Source organism: Arachis ipaensis, chromosome B2 (assembly GCF_059453495.1).
Source record: "Arachis ipaensis isolate K30076 ecotype BB chromosome B2, ASM5945349v1, whole genome shotgun sequence".
Taxonomy (NCBI): domain Eukaryota; kingdom Viridiplantae; phylum Streptophyta; class Magnoliopsida; order Fabales; family Fabaceae; genus Arachis; species Arachis ipaensis.
This window is the reverse complement of record NC_142437.1, coordinates 9,579,622-9,603,092: the sequence shown is the minus strand read 5'-3', so window position 1 is coordinate 9,603,092 and position 23,471 is coordinate 9,579,622. Positions and strand designations below refer to the sequence as shown.

At 28.3% G+C, this 23,471-nt stretch overlaps 1 protein-coding gene across 2 annotated transcripts; it reads right to left on the bottom strand.

Moving 5' to 3' along the window:
• Nucleotides 1–7,598: 7,598 nt before the first annotated feature.
• Nucleotides 7,599–11,441, bottom strand: SPL8 (squamosa promoter binding protein-like 8). Of its 2 annotated transcripts, none has more exons than XM_016327276.3 (4): nucleotides 10,161–11,441; nucleotides 9,167–9,926; nucleotides 8,121–8,269; nucleotides 7,599–8,024 (listed from the first exon to the last, which is right to left on the bottom strand). In XM_016327276.3, the coding sequence occupies exons 2-4, from the start codon at nucleotides 9,880–9,882 to the stop codon at nucleotides 7,882–7,884; spliced, it is 1,008 nt and encodes a 335-aa protein (XP_016182762.1). In that variant the 5' UTR covers nucleotides 9,883–9,926; nucleotides 10,161–11,441; the 3' UTR covers nucleotides 7,599–7,881. The 2 variants fall into 2 exon arrangements, with proteins under 2 accessions (XP_016182762.1, XP_088361203.1); XM_088505077.1 differs by having other exon boundaries at nucleotides 8,125–8,269; nucleotides 10,161–10,946.
• Nucleotides 11,442–23,471: the final 12,030 nt, after the last annotated feature.

The window sequence follows — 23,471 nt, the reverse complement described above, 5'->3', positions numbered from 1 at the left end:
ACCAATCACAATTAAGGTCTCTGGCTTTATAATTTGTTTTATTTAATCTTAGAAAGAAAATAAAAATTGATTTTTTTTATCATCATCAAATTGTTTTATAAAATTTATACAAATATATTTAAAAAAGATTAATTTAGATATTTTATTTTAAAAAAGAACTAAAATTAAACAAATGATGCACCGTTAGTCACACTCAACGGGAAATTTCCCAAGCCAAGAGTTGAACACACGTTTTGGGATAATTAAGTCCATCATATAATTGAGACTTATTTTAACGTATATGGTTCTTTTTGAACTATTCAACTTTTGAATTCCTATTTCAAAAGCAACCCTTAAGTTTCGAACTTGTATATATCTAATATAAATATCTAACTAATTTAATTTCTATAACATAGTTTCTTTTTTAAGTCTATTATTCTACAGAAATTGCATTGTATTGCCAAATATGCATAAGAAGTCGTTCTTCAGTTTCGGACAAACATTCAAATTAAATACGAATAATTGTCACTGGCTAGTTAATTAAAACTAAAGTGCCGTTGGTGGCATTCCTTGTTCTTGATAACTTTAATTTGTGCTGTATATATGATTCTGTGGGCGTAATTTAGTATTTAGTAATAATTTACATTTCATTATGAATGATTGTGATTAAGCAGATAATTTTTACTTAAAATAGCATTAAAAACTAAAAAGTGTTTGAAACACAATAGACTTAGAAATTTAGAATTGATTTATTTTTAAAATTAGATTTTTAGTTTGAAATCGATAAAAAATAAAAAATAAAAAATTAATTAATTTGTAAATTCCATAAATTTACATTATAATTAAATTTCAAATCACTTCATTATGTCTAATATAAATATAATTATATTAATCTTAAATTAAATTAATTTTTATTTTATATAATTTATTTTAAATATAATAATTCATTTACAGTTCGATAATTCATTTTAAATCAAATCAAATCAATTTTAAAAATATTTTATTTCAAACACATCTTAACATGATTCTGTTCTAAATATACACAAAAAGAGAAATGTAAAATTAATTAGTCGAAGAAGTATAGCTATTATAGTTGGTCTTAACATGATTCTGTTCTAAATATACACAAAAAGAGAAATGTAAAATTAATTAGTCGAAGAAGTATAGCTATTATAGTTGGTCTTCCATTTCAAGAATGAGCCTTGGTCACCAATATGAAATTTGGTTTAGGATATAATAATACAGCCAACTACACATTTAAACATTTTTATATCCAAGTCTAATTAAGTAGACTCAATTCAACAAAAATCACTTTCATTATACCCGTATATATACATAAGCGTTTTAATAACGCTTCTTCGCAGTGACGAATCCAGAAAAATTTGGTAGTGGGGCAAAATTTATATAACATGATAATAATTTTTATAATAAAAATAATATATGTATATAAAAAATTAAATATTAAATTATCTATTAACCACTATATATCTATGTATAAATACATGTATTGTTTAACTTATTTTCAAGGTGTATTTTATATTTTAATATATATTTTATACAGATAATTATTTGTTATGTACATGTAGCATGATTATTATTATGATTATATTTTGTTATTATAAAATATGATCAGCCTTCAAAATATCTAATATACAAATTAAAACACTAAAATAATAATTTAAATAATAATATATAATTTAAAATTCTATTCTTTTAGGTTTTATATTTTAAAAAAATTAAGTAATTTTTCTCTTAACACTACCATCACAATTTCTCTCTTTCCATATATATTACTAAATAATTATTTAAAAATTCACTTCCTAATACAATTAGAAGCCGACTCTTATTGATATTCATAGTTAAAAAAGTTCTTTCAATTAATATAATTACTACGCAAAAATTAAAACTAATTTGAAAAGAAGATAAATAATATTTTTTTGAGTTGATTTTTAAAAAAGAATACTAATTTCGTTTAAAATTGAGAACTGATCATTCTAACGAATATCTAATATAAAATTTTTAAATTGACGATTAAATACCAAAAGTTGAGTAAAAAATTATTGTGGGGTCAAATTTAATAATCTAATAGAGACAAATAAATATTATTATCATATACTACTCAAAAAAATTCCAAATTGTAGTGGGGGCGCTTGCCCCCACACTGTTGCACCTAGATCCGTCCCTGCTTCTTCGTCTTCGTCTTCGTCTTCGTCTTCGTCTTCGCGTTCTTCCTTCTTCTTCTTCGTTTTCCTCATTTTTTATCTTCACATTTCTCCTTCTTTTTTGGGTGTTTTCTCTCAATCGTCATTCTTTTATTGTTGCAACGTTTTTTATTTTCCTCCTTTTAATTGAAGTTCATTTGGATCCAGAAATAAATCGAATTTGGTTCAGATTTGGTGAATACTTAACATGAGTATCAAGTGAACCTAACTCAATTCACAAATGAACCGAATTCGGTTCAGATTTGAACAAAAAATGATAAACATTCAATTAGAAAGAAAAGCACATTTCAATTTATTTCTGCATGCAAATGAACTCAATTAAAATAAGAGATGAACCGAATTTCTTAAGAAATGACACATTTGGTGAATACTTAAAAGTAGTAGCAAGTGAACCTAACTCAATTCACAAATGAACCGAATTAGATTTAGATTTGAACAAACAGTTAAAAAATTACTTAAAGAATAAAAAATTTAGTTAATACTTATCAGCAGCATCAAGTGAACCTCAATTAACACACAAATAAACCCAAATAAACTAAAAAATGAAGCGAAATTATTTAATAATGGTATCAGAAAAGAACTAATAAAGATGTTAGCAAAATGTTATTAGTGATGACAATAACGAAAAAGAAAAAGAAAAAAGAAGACGCAACATTGGAGAAGGAGGAGGAGCTGAGGAGGAGGAGGAGGAGGAGAGAAGAAGAAGAATGCAAGAAGAAGAACTGCGTGTGCGAATTTAGAAGAAAGAGGAGGAGAAAGAAACAGAGAAGGAGAAGGAAAATGAAAAAGAAAAAGAGAAGGAGGCACGTAATTTAAAAAGTTATAATAATTTGGTTAGACTTGATTAACTATTTTACTTAGATGTAGAACTTTATTCATAATAATATTATGTTTTCGTTTCTTTTCTTATTTTTTAAATTTTTTGCACATATTGATGATCATACGGATCATAGTGTTGCCAATAATAGAGGTCATGGCCACTCCAAATTTTTCTTGAATACTTATTAGGAGTATATGAGTACACATGATGTCTTCAATTCTTGTTGCATGCAAACACAGGAAAGTTTACTTTCCTTTTAAAGAGTCAATAAAGGAGGAAATTATTTTTAACTAGTTTTCTTTTTCTTAATTTTTAATTTTAATAATATTTTGGTAAGCAAATAAAATTTGTTGTTTTATTTTAACCTCCATTATTATTATTATTATTACTATTATTATTATTATTATTATTTGATGAGATTGTAATCCACACTTTCAATTTAATCATTTAGTTTTTTTAGAACTAATAAACATCGATCTAAATGGACATCAATTTTTAATCATGTAAATAAAATTTTTTATAATAAAAAAATCTCAAAACCACAAGAATTCATCCATGATTGGTGATAAATGATCTATCAACATCCAAATTCTTATCCATGCCTACATTCGCTTTTATCCATAGATTTTAATGTGCCTCCACTCCTTCTAACATCTAAGCTTTTATTTTAATTTTCACTGTACCAATATATTAGATTATTGGATATATGTAGTAATTCTCACTTTTATCTGTATATTTAACTATCATATCTCATCATAATAGCATGTATACGAAAATATTTAATAACAAAAAATTAATAAAAAATAGTTAAAATTTATTTTATTTAATATTTATTAATTATTGTTAGAATTAATAAATACTAATAAAATAAATTTAAGCTGTTCTTTTTTTTATTTTCTTAACATTATCAGCATGGATATATGACTTAAGTTTTTAAAGAAATTGAGCAAGTAGTATTGTTGCAAAAACAAAATTTTGTTCTGATTTATTTAATACTAATTTTATGATTTTTTATTATTCTTATTCAATTTTAAAAATTTTTTATTAGACTAAAAAACGTTCACTATTTATTGCAATTTAAGACACTTGAGTTCATTGTAATCTTTTCACATCTTTGGCAACTGCTGCAATTTTATAATAAAAGAAATAAGGCATTTTTAATATTTTTTATAACGTTAAACTTGAGAAATTATGCATAATACTTAAGCTTTTCACTACTAGATCAATCCTAACTAGTGGTTTACATAATAAATATTTCTTTATATATTCTCAATATTTAACGCTGCTAATTTAATTACTAGCGTTAACAAAATGTGCAGTGAGAAATTATTATGTTACAAAAAATAAAAATAAAATAGATTATCACATTATGAATTTAATTATAACAATATTTTTTTTTAAATATTACTAAAATTGTATAACTACTATAATTGTAGTCATCATGGACTCCACTTTATTATATATAAATAACGGGGAGCAAAAATTCAAGGTAAGATAAAATATGAAAAATATTGGAAGTTCGACCTAAGTAGCTAGGTTTTGGTAGGCAACACAAGATGATATTTTGGCCAACACAACATGATAGCACAATGATTTTATGTGAATGATATAGGGTAGGCCTAGATGGGTGATTAATGCAAAGTAACTCACGAGACAGCATAATTATGTCTATTATATATTATGGTGGAGTTAGGGTAGTGAATTAGGCGATTACCAATGTAGATAAATGATACCAAAAGTGGGATGGGTGAATAGAGCAAAAAAATGTTGGCTATAATTGCGGCAAAAGCTGTCTACCTGGAATCAATCACACATTGCCTAATTTGAAGAGAAGATAGATATGGGGGAAGGACACAAGGGAAAAGAAATAACATGTTCTCATCTCATATGATGAAAAACAAAACACTTAGCTTGGAAATGGAATAGCAGGCTCCTTTAATTGATATATATTATGATGTAACTATGTAGCTAGATATGTGCAAATATAGAGGGTTGTCCCTTTGCAATATCCATTAAATAGATCCGGCACATGGGTGGGTGAGTGCATGTTGCCAATGCAAACGCGTTACACTCTTAAGGCACATACATTTCTACCCACAAGAACAAGACTAAGTCCCCCCCTCTCCCCTCTCCCCTGGCCCCATATATATGCACTGCTATCAAATCAACCTTCAGGCCTAAGTAGGGCTCTCCACACATATGCATATGCTCTTCTCTCATCTCTACTTTGGGCGTAGATTTGTTTTTTTTTTTGGTAGACCCAACCGTTAGGTACTTAACAAGGCTCTAGTAGTTGTGTCACTCATGTGTGTGAGAGAGAGAGAGAGAGAGAAAAGAGGATCTGAAGGTTAGTTGTATATATAATTATATGTCTCCTATATATAATGGGTGGCAATGGCTGTAATAATAGGGGGGGAAATATTGAAATTTAATTTTTTTATTAATTAGTCGATTTTTTCCTTTTATGATATTAATAGTATTTTAAAGTGTTAATTTTTATTCCTTCATTATTTCGTTGATTGGGTGGTGATTTAAATGACAAAAGATAATAATAATAATAATAATAATAATAATAATAATAATAACAACGAGAGTTTTATTTTATAATAATCTTTCCTCTTTTTATTTTTATCTTTTTTTCATCAATAATACCCATGAATAATAACTTTATCATGAACATTTCAAATTTTAAAAATGTAACACACATAAATAAATTTGTCATTTTAACTATTTCAAAATTAGTATAATTTGTGTTTATATATTTTGATTTCAGTTCCACTAAAAAGCTAACTAAGAATGTAGTCAATTAGAATTAATTACTTAAAAAATAAGTCTGTTACAGAAAAAAAATTCTACTACCTCAATTTTTAATGAGTTGACTCATGATATAGTTGGTTCTTTAGACTTTTTTATATAAAAAAAATGACATTATCATTTTTATATGAAAAAATATAGATAAACAATGAGAATATTAAATAATGTGAATAATGGATATGTCGATGTTCAATTTAATAGATATGTAAATGATTATCCTAATGTTAGAGGGTTTACGAGGTAATTTGGAGTGGAGTGTTTTTTACTTTATTGAGTCAATTTTAAAGTTCATTGTTCACATTATTTACAAAAATCATTGTCTATCTAACAAAATATTTTTTTATATATATAAATGATATTAAATTATTAATTAATTTTTATTTAAAACGAGTTAAAGTACTAACTCAATGACTATGTTCTTTACTTCTCTTTGCACTTTTGCAGCCCCTTTCATCTGCTTCTCTCCATAACGCATTACATCAACGTTTCTCACCAGATCATACTTTATGTCTCTCTTCCTCTCTCTTTTCAGTTTCTTTTTCATCTCTTAACTATGAATAATTCGTTGTTTCGGATGGGAGGATTTGAAAGCGCTTGGTTCGTTCCATCTTTGCACCAGCAACTCAGGTGGCTGGGGTTTGTTGCAGATGCGCTACATTTTATTCTGTGTGGCGGTGGTGAATATTGAGGTATCGTCGGAAAGTTTTTGACTTTGATCCATGAGAGGAAGGGAATTCTTTTCAATTATTATTATTATTTCATTTTGTACAAGTTATCTACTGCTATGAAAAGCATGCTTTTGTTTTACTTTTCTTTTTGTGCACATTATTCATTTACTTTCTTAATAGAATGCAATTTTTTATCTTCATGTACATAATAATATCTTTCATGGAAGGAAACAAACCTAGTTTCTAAATTGTGTAAAGCCAAAAAAAATGAAACTCATGTATAATGGAGAACAATTTACAACAAATTTGTAAATATAAATTCATATATAATTATCTTTATCTGAAATTAATAATTAAAAATTATTATATATTAATTTAACTTAATATTTTTTAAATTTTACATAAAATAATTATACGTAAATTTTATTTTATACATGTAATAATTTATTAGTCAATAACAAACTCTTATATATAGTTCAATTCGTAACGAATTAGAGGTGCTTATATGTATATATTAATATTAGCCTCCATGGAGGAGACAGGTTGACGGCCTGAGAATCCAATAAATGGCATATGGGATGGAAATTACAGATTAAGGTCCAAAAGTCCAATTTATACATTATACAGGTGATATTCATAATATACATGATCCCTGCATTTTTGCGGAAAAATTCGAGGGACAGACAAAAGGCAAATAATTCAATACCCCAAAATGCCCCATAGGCCAGGCCCTCAACGTAACACCCGTGCTCTCCTCTCACACCCAAGCGCCAGGTCCTATTTCCGGGAAAATCCAAATAGACGGGGCCATTTCCCCTTTCTACGCTTTACCATAAAACTCATCTACTATCGCTCTTTTTTCTTTTTCTTTTTTCTTTTTTTTTTTTAACAGCAGTGAAAATCATTTATTTAAATAAATAATCACTCCCTACTCAAACGTACATCTTTGTTTCAGGTCATATCATAAAGTAGAATTCCATTTGCCACTACTACTATCTAGCTAGTACATACCAACCAACCATAACACAATAAATATTAAATATGCAACATAGTATATATATATAATGATAATATATAATTAATTAGAAACGGTGGTAGATCAGAAATAGTAGCACTACTAGTAATTGACAGATATGCTTTAAATCATTATCATTCTTACTAAACAACACATAATGATTAAAGCTTTGAAATGAAATTTGGATGTTGGAAGAGGAAGAAAAGAAAGGTTACAAAGTCACAAATTAATTATATAAGTGCAATATTATTGTTGATGCTACGCTCAAATCCTCCGATCCATTAGTTTAGCCATGCAAATTCAAACTGACTCCTCCTAATTAATAATAACAACATTCTGCATTGCACATACACTTGGCATAAACTACTGCCCGCTTGAGAAAAACAGTGAACTTGAAGTCGTTGATGGGCTTCCGGTTTGGTACGGCCTTTGCCGGAAGTAATCAGGTGGCGACACGGCCACCGTTACGGACGAAGATGACTGAGCTCCGGACTCCGGTGGGGACCCTGCACGTACACATACAATAAATTAAATATAGATATATAAGATCGATATTAAGGAGGAGCTAGTTAGTAATTAAAGCAAGAAAGAAAAGTTGGTACTTGCAACGTTATCCAAATTAGTAGCAGGCTGAGATTTGTGGATGTCTTGTGCTGGTGGCTGCTGAGTTTTTCTTCTGCGACGATTATGATCTGCCAGTCTCTTCCTGCAGCTACGTTTTCCGTTATCGAACTCAGAGAGAAGATGGAACCTGCATTATTTATTAAGATGCATACGGATCACATTGATTTAGGAATATATAATTAGGTGCTAGTTACTATATATTATAAAGAAACAAAATAAATAATATAATTAAAGGTGTTAACTGTTAAGTGAGTGTGTTGACAAGAAGACACTGTTTGGAAATTGGGTAGTACTAACTAAAAAGGAGCAAGACAAGGCAGTACGTAAGTAGTAAAGTGGGGAGGGAGTGCGAGTAGAGACCAGAGACGAACAACAAACATGTTTGGGGACGCAAATGCCCTCGGGATTTCCCCATGTACGGTAACTTCAATCATTATCAACACTTCTCCCAAGGGCACTTCCGTCTTTTCCATCCCGACCTCCCCCAAGCACCTCCACCCCCAACCCAACCATTCTGCCAACTGAGGATCCAACCACACCCTACCACCCACCCACACACTCACAACAAAACAAATCTAACTGCTTACTCAAATACTCGCTTTGATCATTCAAATTTCAAATACCTTCATTTAGATTCTTTAACTATTGCATCACCTACACTCTTATAAACGGAAGATCCCAATTAACTAACTCCGGCCTTTAATTTTTCTTGCCCTAGCTCCATACACAATTTATGATGAATGAATTCACGAAATTAACCACCCAAACGAAGGGATCATTTTAGTCTTTCCGACACTTTTTTTTTTTTTAATAAAGAAAGGGGGGGAAAATAAAGGAAGAGAAAACCGTTGATTTTGAAGCTGAAATAATTAAAGCAGTTAAACAAAATTGGGATAGTGGCCGTATATAAGAAGGAAGATAAAACAGCGGGAAGTAGTGGAAAAGGACGGAAATGCCCCTGCGCGGGAGGGTAGAAGAATGATTAGGTAGTAGCAAGGGAAGGGGAGGCATTTGAAAGAACAACCTGCTGCATTGTTGGCAGAATCGCTGAGTCAACCCGGCGGCGATGACGGTGGAGGCCTTAGAGTGGAACTCGCACACTTTGTGGCGGCGGTGGTAGTGCTTCGCCTGAGACAGATCAGCATTGCACCCCTCCGCCTGGCACCGAGGGGAGTTAGAGGACGCCGTCGACCCCGGTTCGGCGGGCCGAGACCTGCGGTACAGCCTGCTGACGAAGTCATCCTCCGAGGACGAGAAGTAGGTGCGCCCTCCCAGGTTCAGCCCAATTCGAGAGCCCACGAAGTCCATGGGCCGACCGACATCCTCAGATTTCGGCACCAGCATGAGCCCATGGCCGGGCCCGCAGTGGGCGTGGTGGGGTAACGGGTCAAGGGAAAGCATGGATGGGGGAGGCGGGGGTTGGGGATGTGGCGGTGGGTAGTGGGTGGAGGAGGCCGCATGGAAGGCCCGTGGGTCGAAGAAGCTGTGGGGGACGTGGTGGTGGGTTTGTTGCGGGCTGAAGTGATGATGAGAGAGGTCGATGGTGGTGGTGGGGTTGTGTGCGTTATTGCTAGCTGCGGTTGTTGCGCCGGGCCCATGCAGGAAGTGGTCGGGCAGTAGGGCGTGAGAGGCGTAGTGGTCGAAGATTTGGCGGTGAGTTTGGTCGGAGGGCGGTGGCGCTGCGCCGTCTTCGTTCCCGGTGAGCATTATGGATGGGTTCCCCCATTCGTAGTCCAACATGTCTCCCTCTCTCTCTATCTCTCTCTTTCTTCTTCTCTCAATTCCTGCACGTTATTACTTGCAAGTCAGTGTTATGTTATGTTAACACAAAAGAGACAAAGAGAGAGAAATAATAATGTATGTATGGTTACTTTTTTTTTTTTTTCTTTGTTTCTGATTTTTATACCACTCTCTCTACTCTACTGTTTATGGTGTACTGTGTTCTGTATCTGTATATGTGTTTTTTCTTTCCCTTATTATTATATTATTCTTGAGAAACCAAAAGTAGGTCTTATTACCAGTAGTGGCAGTTGTTGTTGTTGGTGGTGAAGTGAAGTGATGAAGAAGTGGGATTCGATTTTCAAATACCGAAAACCCTAACCTGCTCCTCACTGCACAAGCTAGCTAGCTCTGTGACTCGCCTTTTTCTTTTCCTTTTCTTTTCTTTCTCAGCCGCTACCTCTTGTTCTTCTTAGTCTTCTTCTTCAATTTGCCACTACACAGTGATAGTAGTAGTCTAGCACCCCCTCTAATGGCGTGTGCATTAAGTCTATTATTATTACTTGTCTCTCTTACTCTCTTTTTTTCTCTCTATGTCTCAGAGTCTTTTCCTTGCTCTTCTGGTGCTAAATGGATGTGTGCTTAAAAGATCTCACTTTCACCCTCAAAAAGCTGAACCCTTTTGTCCCCTTCCCCATCTCTCTTTCTCTCTCTTTGTAGGATAGGAGGGGTAGTGCATGTGTGTGTGTGTGAGAGTGTGTGTTTGAGGGAAAACTGAGTTTATTATTAGGTGAGGCGGCTTGTGCAGAGAGTGGGTAATTGGTGGTGAAATTGTACCACCACTTGGATGTTGGATGTGTTACAATTACCACCTTGCCCAATTGAATGGAGAATCCCCCCCCTCCCTCCTATTGTTTCTTGTTCCAATAATTCAACACTGCTTTAATTACTCAGTCAGAGTCACTGAGTAAGCTAGGTAATAATAATAACTTAGAGGAAGAAGCGCGATCACTCACTCACTCACTCTATCTATCTTGTGCGTTGTGTTGGGTAGCACAGCACAGCATATAGCAGCTTAAGTACTTATTAGTAATTAATAGAATACTAACCATTTATGTAATGTGCAATAATAAACATAAACATTATTAGTATTATTAGGAAGGTAAGGCAATAATAATACAAACAAGAAAGGAAACCCCGTGGGGATTGCAATTGGAATGAGGGAGGGAAAAATTAAAGGGGGTGAGAAGTGAAAAAAATGAAAAAGAAATGGAGGAGAAGGAGGAGGAGAAGAAGAAGGAAATTAAAGAAAGACATTAAATATGGATGGGACCCACAATCTGTTTGTGAGTTTGGTCTACTTGGTCAGTGGCCCAAAGGGCAAGGAGATCGTCATGATTAATTCATATATATGGCTAGGTGGATTTTGCGCTTCCTTCTTTGAATTTTCGCTTTCTTGCTTTTATAAAACGCACCCTTTATTTTGTTTTTGAACACTTGATAGGGACTCTTTAGAGTAAGTGCAACTCCTTGTGTTTCATTATTTCAGTGTAAATGCCATGCTAAACCTCCAAACCCATGTGATTCATTCTTCAATTCTCACCAATAATAACTTTAGGCCATTCCCCGTTACGGGGTTTCCTTAATCTACTCTTATTACTTCCCTTAACACTTCCTTAACCATTCAGTTTAGTTCCTGAAGTGATTGATTTGACTCCCCATATTCAATACTAATAATATAATAACTTTAATTAATTCATTTTGCCAACCATCTCAATCTAAATCCTTCATGTTCAAAATTAACTTTATGCTTCTTCATATTTTCTCTCTCGCTTTATTTTGTCTTCTATATATTTTAGAATCCTTAAAACTTTTAGGTCTTTTCCGTTGGTTGGAATTCGGAATTGCAACTTTTATTTCAGGGAATAATGAGTTAATTTGAAGCTATATATTTACCATCATAATTCCACCCTTTTCACTTTGTCCGATCTTTTTAATAATTTTGTACAGTTTCAGTCCACACAAAGAACCTTCCTCTTAATCCAGCTGCTTTATTAAGGATAAAAGAGAAGTGAAAAAGAAGAAATAATAATAATGAAAAAGAGGGATGGGAGAGGGGGACTTTTCACCACACAAGTCATATTTTAATTACTTACTTTATTATCTCCCTTCTGTGTGCTAGATTTGCATAACTTGTTACAAAAATATAAAATAATTATACAGAATAAGTATTATTTTGGTCTCCAATATTTGAGTCGAATTTTAATTTAGTTTCTAATATTTTAAACGTTTTATTTTAATTTCAAAAAATTTTAAGTGAATTCAATATTATTCTACCATAAATTTGATACAAACAATTTGTATATTGAAGAGTTAATAATATTTAATTTCAAAATTTAAGTAAAATTAATATACCAATAATTACTAATATAAAAATTTTTCTATGATTTTAAAAAGTTTAAAATTGATGGTTAGGATTTAGGATTTTGTACAAAAAAAAATAAGGAGAACAAGTGTTACAAGAAAGTTTTGGTTATGTTTTTCTAACACGTAGAAGTAGATATGACTTAACTAGTAATGTTAATAACGTCCACGTCATTTATTCCGTTAACTACACTACAAGAAAAGAGAGCTATTTTAACACTGTCTTTTTTAACAACCATAATTACGTGTAAAAATTAATATATATTTTTGACAAATATCAAAAATGTCAAATTTTTTATATTTTCTTGATAAATAATTTGACGGTAGAAAATTACTCCTCAATTTTGACACTCATTTATTTTCAATTTACTCCATTATTCCTCTTCTTCTTTGGGCTCCGTTAATTTTGGCATCACACTGCTCTCAGTTTGGGATCATACTACTCATTCTTTATCTTCAAAATCTCAATTTATTCTTCGATTTCAAGATTTCATCTCATTCTTTGTTGAAAATTTTTGTTGGAAATTTTTTATGGTCAATAAGTGTCAAAATAAATAGTATTTTTGACAGTTAATAAGTATCATAGAAAATATATTCTCAAATTTTTCTAACAAATTATTTTTGACAATTAATATTTATCAAAATAAGATTTAAACTTTTTTCACAATTATTTATATGTTAAAAATACAATTTTTGACAAAAATTTTATTAACATATTTTCATAGTTAAAATAGTGTTAAAATTTATTTTTTTGACGAATTTTAATTCTTTTTTTACACATATAACCTTAAAAAATAATCTATATTGTTGTAGTGCTATTAATGTCAAATTTAACGATAAGACTACATTAAACCTGTTTAAAAAAAAAATTTTGACAAATAAAATATTTAAAATATTAAAAACTAAATTAAAATTTAGCATAAATATTGAGGATTAAAATAATAATTTATTTTAATTATATATTAGTATTTATGTCTGTAAAAATATAATAGAATAATTTACTTATATATAGTCAATTTTTAAAATAAAATGTCAATATTTAATTTTTATTATAAAATTAAAAAAAATGAATAACTTTTAATAACTTTTTTTTTATCTAGTAATGTATAATAGGAAGGAGGAAACTTTTAAAGTTTGGAGAAAACATTTGTTTCAATTATAATTAAAGAGTGATATGTGATACATTTTAATTTTTAGTATATTTTATATTAAAAAATAATATAAATATTAAAAATTAGTTATTAAATTAATTATTATATATTTATGTATAAATATATTAATTAAATTATTTTTAATAAATATTTTATATTCAATATATATTCTATACAAATAATTAATTTGATGATAAATTATATATATATATATATATATATATATATATATATATGATAATTATTTTATATTTTAACTTTTTTTTGAACGTAAGAGCCATCCAGAAAAAAATGGAGTATACAAAAGGACATGACAAAGAACTAAACAACAAAACTTTATTCCTATTTTATCGGATTAATAGTGAAATTAATATTTAAAAAATGTTCATTTTTTAAATTTGTTTTTGAAATATTTTATTAAATAAATTAGTCTTTTAAAGTTTATAAATTAATGAATGTGGATTTTTTAATTTTGGAATTTTTATTTGAGAGGGTAAAGTATTATTTCTCACTCTTAAATGTTTTCTCTCTCATATTTTTTCTTGGTCCTACTTATAAAATAAATGGTGAGAGATTATACTTTACCCTTTGAAGTAAAATTCAAAATTTAGAGAATCAAAATCCAACTAATCATTTTTGTTCTTCAGTCACTCAATTAGCAGTTTTCGTCAACAATTGATGATACAGAACGTTAACTCATATCATACATAACACCTAATATATCCAATTAGACGCTGAACAAATATACTTATAAAAATTTGTCAATTTAGTATCGATAGGTCATATTAAGATTAGGGTTTATATAATTAAAAAAATGCACTAAATTGATAGATTTACATAAATGTATTTGTTCAGTCTAATTGGATATGTTAGATATTATGTATGCTGTTAGTTAACGTTTTATATTATCAATCGTTGACAAAAACTATTAATTGAATGACAAAAAGACAAAAATATTAATTTGTAATCTTTAAAAAACTAATCTGATTGATAAAATTTTTCAATTATGAATTTGGAGAATGACCCATCTTTTAATAACTAATTTGACCATTAATCCCTATTTTATCTATGGCATTGTCATCAACAAAATAGGAATCAAGCATCACGCTTCACTTCTTATATTTATTAAACGTCCTGTCAAGAACTTCTACAACCACTAACAAAAAAAAGTTTAAAACCATCTGATTCCTTAAGAAAATTCAACAACAATATTATTATCAGAGATTTTACTGTTGAATAAATTCTGACAATATAAACATCACCGATAAATGATTATTAGCGAATTCATGAATTTTGACACTAAATATCGTCGGAAAATTTCGATGGTAAACATTGTAGAATAGTCATTTTAGTGTGTCTACTGTCAGAAAAATTCGACGGTATCGTTGGCGCCCTTTTTATTTTATTCGTGCCCTTATTACCATCAAAATTCTTTTTTGATAATTCTAACGGTAATATTATTCAATAAAATTTAATTTAAAAAATAAAAAATGTTGGATTTATCTGACATAAAATTCGACAATAATATTTTTTTATTTTTTTAAAACAAAAAAAGTATTTAATATTTTTAACTATGATTATCATAATTATAACATAAACAAAATTAATGAAAACTAAATATACCATTAAAATAAAAAATTACAGTATAATCTAAAAAAACTATGATGCTAAAATATAATAAAGTAATATCGTCAGAAGAAAATTGTACAAAAAGAAAACATTAAACCTTACGATGGTTTCACTGTTGGTCCTGATGCGACTTCGGACACTACTTTTATTGGACATGTCTACCTGAAATAAATAATTAAAATAGTTAAAACATCATAATCCAAATGCAATATCCATAACACAATTGAACATAAATTTACTCTTATTTAGATTCATCTTCTTCTTCGTCCTCATCAACTCCTTGTTCATCATCCTCTTTGGATGTTACTTTCTGATCATCGATTTTTTTTTCTTCTTCTTCGTCCCTATCAATCCCTTCTTCTTTTTTGTCATCCTCTTCAAACCACTTACATTTAAACACAAATGTTGTGTAAGTAGTGTAACAAAAATATTTTAGTTGAATTATGTTGCACAATAAATTCGAAATATTTTAGTCGATAACTGTTGACGTTGTAAATTAAATAGGTCATTCTTTTATTTATTGGACTCCAACTAAATACAATAAATTCGACATCTATTGTGTCATACATATTCAACCAAATGTATTTCTTTAACGTATTCTTAAAATAGAAATGAAGTTAATAAGAGCTAAAAATTAGTAAACAAATTTAATTATATTTTTTAACAATAAATCTTAAATCAATCCTAATTATTCTAAATTAAGTTAAATATTAAATCCTCTCAAAATTTAACCAAAACCAACAAAATTATTATATTAATATTCTATATCGAACCTTTATAGAAAATTAAAATCTAATTACTTTATACTAATTTAATTAACCTATATTAAACTAATAACATATTAGCCTAATGTACAAATTAAACTAAAGAATAAATACTCTAACTAATCTAAATTACTCTTAACCTAACTAAACACTAATCACTCTAAGTTACTCTAAATTACTTTAAATCTTAAATAAATCCTAACTAAATTATATTAATCACTCTAATTTATTTTAATAATAAATCCTAATTAATCCTAAGCAATCCTAATTAAATCCTAATCAACCCTAATCTAAAAAAATTAATATATTAATATTCTAAACCCTAAACTTAACCTAATCTAACAAAATATCTAACTTAAATTAACATATTAACCTAAAGTTAGGATTTTGAAAAAAAAAGCTTAATAAAAAAAATCAGAAGCTTACCATGCATTAGAGGAAAGCGTGGAAGCGCTGTGACAGCGACATCTCTCTACAGTGGTAGCAACAGCGGTGACAACAGCGGCTAATAGAGGTTGAATACGATCTTTTTTTACAGAACACTCACCCACGACGACAGAGATTGAAACAGTGACGATGGCAGTGGTGACAAAGGCTAGTGATGGTGAGAAAAGAAGAGTAGAGATTAGAGATTGTGACCACGCTGAACATCACTGGCGGTGACAATAGAAGCTGGGGGTGATGGGAAAAAAGAGAAAAAAAATGTAAAAATGAAGAAAGAAGTACGCATTCAAATTTCTGTCAGATTTACTGTCGAATTTTTTATAAAAAATATTCGATAATAATATTAGTTTTGTTAAGTAAAACGAGTTAAATAAATTTATAATTAACAAATAAATGTTATATCATTTCAGCATCTTTTCTATAAAATACACATACAACATCAGTTTGTTCAATAGTTTAAAAGCTATTTAACGAACCTTTAACATATATTTTGGGGTAAAATACACAATTAAATCAAACTCAACTCAATATTACACAATTCACCCAAATAAAAAAGCATTACATGAATTTCTTCAATCACCTCTCTATATAAATCGAATGAGCCAGATTAGATTTAGCTCTCTATGTAAATCTAATCAGTCTGTTTCGATTTATGCATGCATGCTGTCCTAGTAAATTTAATCACCCTATTTCGTTTTATGCAAATGCTGTCTTAGTAAATCTAAACACAGTGATTAGATTTACTAGGACAGCATGCATGCATAAATCGAACCAGTGTGTTTCGATTTACATAGAGAAAGTTAAATCTAGTCTGACTCATTCAATTTATATAGAGAAGTGATTGGAGAGATCCATATAACGTTTTTTAATAACTATAATTTTTTATTCATTCGATAATTTAAATAATTATCCATAACTATACACTACTCACATTATGTTTCTACCTTCTTCGATTCTCCATATTTATAGTTGCACTAAATTCTCGTATTCAATTTTTTTTTTCATTTTTGTTAAATTTAAAATTTAAACATTATTTTAGATTAGTAGCGTACACGAACAAAAATTTACTAATTTCTAAAAAAATCGATGTGATTTAAAATTGTTCATTTGAAACTAACACATTATTTTTATAAAAACAAACACATTTAAATTAGTATTAAAAAAATGGTATTAAAAAAGAATAAAAAATTATAAAAAAAAATTTGATAAATTTTATTTAAATATATAATTAAAAATTTAAATGTATTGGTTTCTAGAAATATAATGAGCTACTTTTAAGTAAATTCAACTGTTTTTCTAAAAATTAGTGATTTTTTACGTGTACGCTAGTAATTTAAAACTAACCATCTATTTCTACTGTTATTTAAAACCATCTATTTTAAAAAGTTCAGTACAAATAAACATGAAAAAGTTATTAATTTAAAATTTAAAATATAGATGAGATATAATTTAATTAAAGTCGATCTAAATAGTAACAAAATATATCAATTTTTATTTTTTAAATTGATTTAAATTAAATGATTAATATTATTTTATTATTTTTAAAAATTATATTTTTGTATTTATAACTTCATATATTTCGTTACGGTATAAACGAGATAACTATGAATTTATCTCGTTATGTGTATTTTTTTAAAATTCTATTATCTCGTTTGCAAACGCCAAATAAAATCGTGTCTTATCTCGTTTATAGTATAAACGAGATATAAGTAATCTTAATTTTCTTACAGGATAAATAAAAAAAATAAAAATTGATAAATATGCTACAAATTATCTATATCTATAAATAAAATATTTATTTAAAATATCTTAATATATGTGTATGTATAGTGTATCAATATTTTAAAGAAATAATTTTTATACTTAATTTCATAAATTAAATGATAATTTTGTTGATATAATATTTTAATTATTTTTTTTCAAAATATATATTATAAATTTAATCAATTTATTTTGATTTATGTATGCATGCTGTCCTAGTAAATCTAATCACCCTGTTTAGATTTACTAGGATAGGAAACAGGATGATTAGATTTACATAAAGAGCTAAATCTAGTCTGACTCATTCGATTTACATAAAGAAGTAATTAGAGAGGTCCATGTAACATTTTTTTATTTGGATGAATTATATAATATTGAGTTGGATTTGATTTAATGGTGTGTTTTACCCTATATTTTGCACAAATAACTAATCTAATAGCTAATTATCATTATACATATATAACGTAGTTCTGTTTTAGCATATATATTTTATAAACGTCTTATGTAACAAATAAGAAGACATCATAGTTAAACTCTGTACTAGTCACCAAACAAAAAGCTAAAGATTCTTTTTATCTGTTTTTATTTTCATTTTTTTATTTTTATTCTTTTTTACTTTTAAAGTTTGGTGAAAAATAATAATTAAAAATCGAAAATGAAAATAAAAATAAAAATATAATTTTATTATTTATTTACAAAATTTTGAAAAATAAAATTACTAAAAATAAAAAATCTGTTTCCTTTCTTAAATCAAACCTCCCTAAAACTTTTTCTCACAAAAATTAAACTAATAAATGTACATCTGAAAAGTGAAAACCAAACTAAAACTAAAATTATCAATCATTATTCTTATATTTTTAGAGTTATAATTGATCATGATTAATCTTCTTTTCCATACATTCATTACGAGAATTAATAGTAACTAAGCAATTGTCTCCCCACTTTTACATTATAGTATGTATTATATTTTTCAAACTCCATAGAAAAACCTAAGCGGCATGGATGCACCTTGAGCCCAAGCGATGAACTCTGCACTGACTTTCACACCACCATGCCTGCATTCCAAAGAAGAGAAACACCTAAACTTAAACCCTCCACATAATAAGAAGCAACTATCTGGAGTGAACCTTGTAATATTTAATAAATTAAAGATATGAACTTGAATTTCGTTGTTGATGTGAATAATAATGAATAATGCACAAAATGTGTTTCTAGCTAGTATGAGATAATTAATGCTTTTATTTCGATAATTGATAATGAACAATATTACATTACCAATAAAATTAATATATTTAGTAGCTAATACTTTAAATTTTATGTATTAAATTTTATACTCAAATGCTAATAATATAAAAATAAAATATTAAATAAATATAAGATGAAAAGACACCACATCCAACTCAAAACCTTAAGGTGTCAAGTTAATGGGTCTCTCATCTTATAAACTCCTCACTCTTGCTTGCTTTTTTTGATGTGGGACTAACTTCAACACTCCTCACATTTGCAACACTAACAATCTCTCCCTCAAGTGTGAGCCTCCACATCAAGCATCAACTCCCCTCTAGCTCCTCCACCACCACAAGTATTCGTCCATCATACCGCCGCAAAATACCGTAGGACACGTCGTCCGGACCACCTTTGCCAGGAAGACTTTCGATGTTTCACCTTGAATACTCCTTAAAATCAGACCAATTAAACCATCAGTTCTGATACCACTTGTTGGACCAACCGCGGAGAGCTCTCGACCACCGAAAAGATTTCGGGGAGAAATCAAGCGAGAGAACATAAGATGAGAAGACATCACATCCAACTCAAAATATTAATTTATTCATGATATAGTGTATGTATTAAAAAATCTTATTCCAATCTCAAAAAATTGAAAAACTAAATTTTAAACTCAAAACTAAAGAGTGATGTCTTTTTATGGTGTAAAACAAAAATAAAAAATGCTATGTGTCCAACACGAATTAAATAATATATTTTATATGAATGACTTATTTAATAAATAATTATATACGTAATAATACAATTAAACTAAAATAAAAATCGTAAAAACTTTAATTTAAAAAATTCAAAAATTATTTTTATTTATTTTGACAAATATAATAATCAATGTTAATGTTAAACCTACTGATTATTTATTTAACTTCTAGAAGAGTGGTTCCTAAACTAATCTTTTAACAAAGAATATTTTCAAAATTAAAAAAGTATGACTAATTAACCACCAAGGACAAAAAGTCATGTCTTTGACAATGACTGACTTACCGTCTACCTTGGGGGTTCAAGTCCATTCAGCGGTGATTTTTTTTTAATTATGAAAAAGTAATGTTTATTAGTATGAGATGAATAAGAATTTGAAAGAAAGAATAAGGGCGGGGTTAAGTGAATGCGGAAGAGTGTTGACATTTTGCTAGACAAGGGCATGCAAGTCAAGGGCTCTCTATAGCTGCAGCTACTAACAAAACGGTGACATATCTTATTCTGAATGTAGGAATAGTACTTTGCACAAACACCGCCATCCAATAAGATGAGACTATTAATATTCTCTCACTCTCACTCACTCACTCACTTAGCTATTTCTAATTCATTTCAACTATTGTACATACACATACCTGCTCCTTCTTCGGAGACCATTTTTGAATTTGATGCCTCATTCAACAACAACGACTAATAAAGTAATAATATTATATGCTTAATTACTTATACGCATATCATGTGATGATGATGTACTACTGCAAAATAATTAAGAAAATTAAAAAGAAGATGCCGAATGTGTCAAACAAGAGTCATTAATGAAAAGCACTATAGGGTAGAGAATAGAGATCTTGTGGTGATGGTGGTACCACATGAAGAAGATGGAAGGGGAAAGGTGTCAATTCAATGACTCTACGAGTCAAACTGTAGGGACCTTCTTTGGCCAAAACCATCCCCGGCCCCCATTCAACCAAATTCAGCCGGAATTTCAGAGACAATCACGTGGGTTACCTTCCACACGGTGAAAATTCTTACAAACTTTTTTTTTTTACCATATCATCACCACAGTTATCTGCTCATTATATATATACTTAGTTTAAATGCAAAATATATTCCACACAAACATTATTTTAATGTTAAAGTCTACAAGAGTGTGTTTGTTTTTGAGAATAGAATAAAATAAAACTATGAGAATAAGATACAAAGGACAAAGGCACAAAATTTAGTATTTTTATATTTTATTTGATGATAAATTAGAACAAATTATGAAAATTTAATTTATTCTTATTTTTTTATTTAAAAAATTTGAGAATAAAACTATAATAATAAAAATATAATTATAAAAAATTAATAAAAATAATAAAAAAATAAAAAATAAGTTGTGTCTGTTGCTAGTGTTTTTGTGTATTTTCTGTGGACACAAAATACACTAAATTTATACATAATGTTTCTGTCCATATCTCACTTGTCAAACACAATTTTGTATTTCTGTATTTCTGTTTTAATGTCTCATCTCTGTAAACAAACACAGCCTAGTACATGAAAACAACTCAGTTTTTTTAGTTTAATTTTTTATGCATTGATAGTATAAAACGTTTTACACAATTTTTTTTTTGAATAATCATTCACTTGGTCAACGTAAAAAATAGTTATTTTTGCTAATATAATATTATGTAATTAAATGCATATATAAAATAATTTTATACTGATAGTGTATTAAAATTAAATTTTTATTTTTATTTTAGTTAATCATTAATCCGCATACACATTAGTAATTGAAAATTCTAAAGAAAACACTGAACTTAATAATTAATTATAAGAGAGATTCTCATATGTTCTAAATTCCTTCTCTAAAAACTCTCCAAAACATTTTTTGTGCTAACTTGTACATTAAAGTGTTTCTTACAAATATCTAACCGGTCTTTTCCAAAAAAAAAAAAGTGAAGTATACCTCGTTATAAGACATTAAAAAATCAAGAGCAACGAGATACACGTCGAATAAGATCTTCATATACAGCTTACAAATAAACCATCTTTTGTTTTTTAAAATTTAAAATATTGATAAATTAATTTATAAGTAAGTAAAATTAGTTTTGTACTTATAAAAATAAATAATTTATTCACTACTAAAATTAAAGTTTAGATATTTTTATTACATTATGTTTTTTGAGTTAATATTTAAAGTAGTCTTTGAACTTGCAGTCGAGTTTTAATGTCGTTCCTAAATTTAAAATTATTCCAAATTTGTCTTTGAATTTATCAACGTTCGTCCCTGAGATATTTTCTGATAACAAAATAATGACGTGGTTAGATGAAAACTACGCTAAAAACTATGCTAGACTGGTAAAACATCGTCATTTTATTTTTAGCGTTCAAATATAACATAAACAACATCGTTTACGATATTTTAAGGGATTTTAACATGTTGGAATTATTTATAAATATATTTGTCAAAATTTTAAACTTTTATAACTAAAAATAAAAAAAATACTAGATGAACAAGTTATTTTTATAACTAAATTTAACCAATTTTTTTTTATGTTTCATTTTTTTCTCCTTCTTGTTTAACTAACATTTTTTTATTATGAATTTTTTAGTTATTGAATTAACTTAGTTAAACTTAATTATTAAAATAATTTGGTCAGGTAGTTAGTATCATCATTAAAAATAGTTTAATGTAATCATGTTATGACATGTATTAATTTTGTTTCATATATATATATATACTATGAGACATGTATTACTAAAATAGTATAGTTTTATTTCGTATATAAAATCGACTTAGTCGAGTTCAGTGTAAGAATTACTCCTATATTATTGAATGTAATCACTTTGTCACTTGACAAAATTATACTAACGGGTTATGATTTTTAGGCTTGTCTTTGGTTCTGAGGCAGGTGTTTGCCTCTGTTTTTTTTTTAATGTTGTGTTAGTGGTTTGTTTCATCCTGAAATATTTTTTTTTGTGTTCCTCACTTCTTTGGATGCTTTAATTTACTTAATTTGGGTAAATGTTATTTGCAACTAATCAGTTTTAATTTTCTGATTTAATTTCTGTAATCTAGTTTGAAAAGACGCTAAAAACCTTTAGTGATCAAATATCTCTTTCAATCTCAAACTAAAAACTTTTCTACTTAAAATTTTTTTTTCACCTAAATTTTTAACAGCATATATTTTGAGAGAAATATTTTATTAATTTTAAAATAAAAATAGTATAAAAATTTAATTAAAAATATAAAAATTCAATTAAAAATTTAATAAAATTATAAAAATTAATAAAATAATTAAACTTAAAATTTTTTGTTCACCTAAATTTTACCACCCAACCAAATTCTGATTGGCACAATAAAACATCGTTACTTCATCTATTTAATTGGCAACATGATTATTAATTAACAAGATTCAACAATAATACTATGACATAAATGATCATTTGATGAAAACTAAATAAACATGATTGTCTG

Excerpts from the sequence above, each read along its gene's own strand:
- SPL8 (XM_016327276.3), bottom strand. The coding sequence starts at position 9,882 with ATGTTGGACTACGAATGGGGGAACCCATCCATAATGCTCACCGGGAAC. Across the intron at positions 8,270-9,166 it reads TTCTGCCAACAATGCAGCAG|GTTCCATCTTCTCTCTGAGT; the intron begins GTTGTTCTTTCA and ends TAAATAATGCAG. Across the intron at positions 8,025-8,120 it reads TAATTTGGATAACGTTGCAA|GGTCCCCACCGGAGTCCGGA; the intron begins GTACCAACTTTT and ends GTGTACGTGCAG.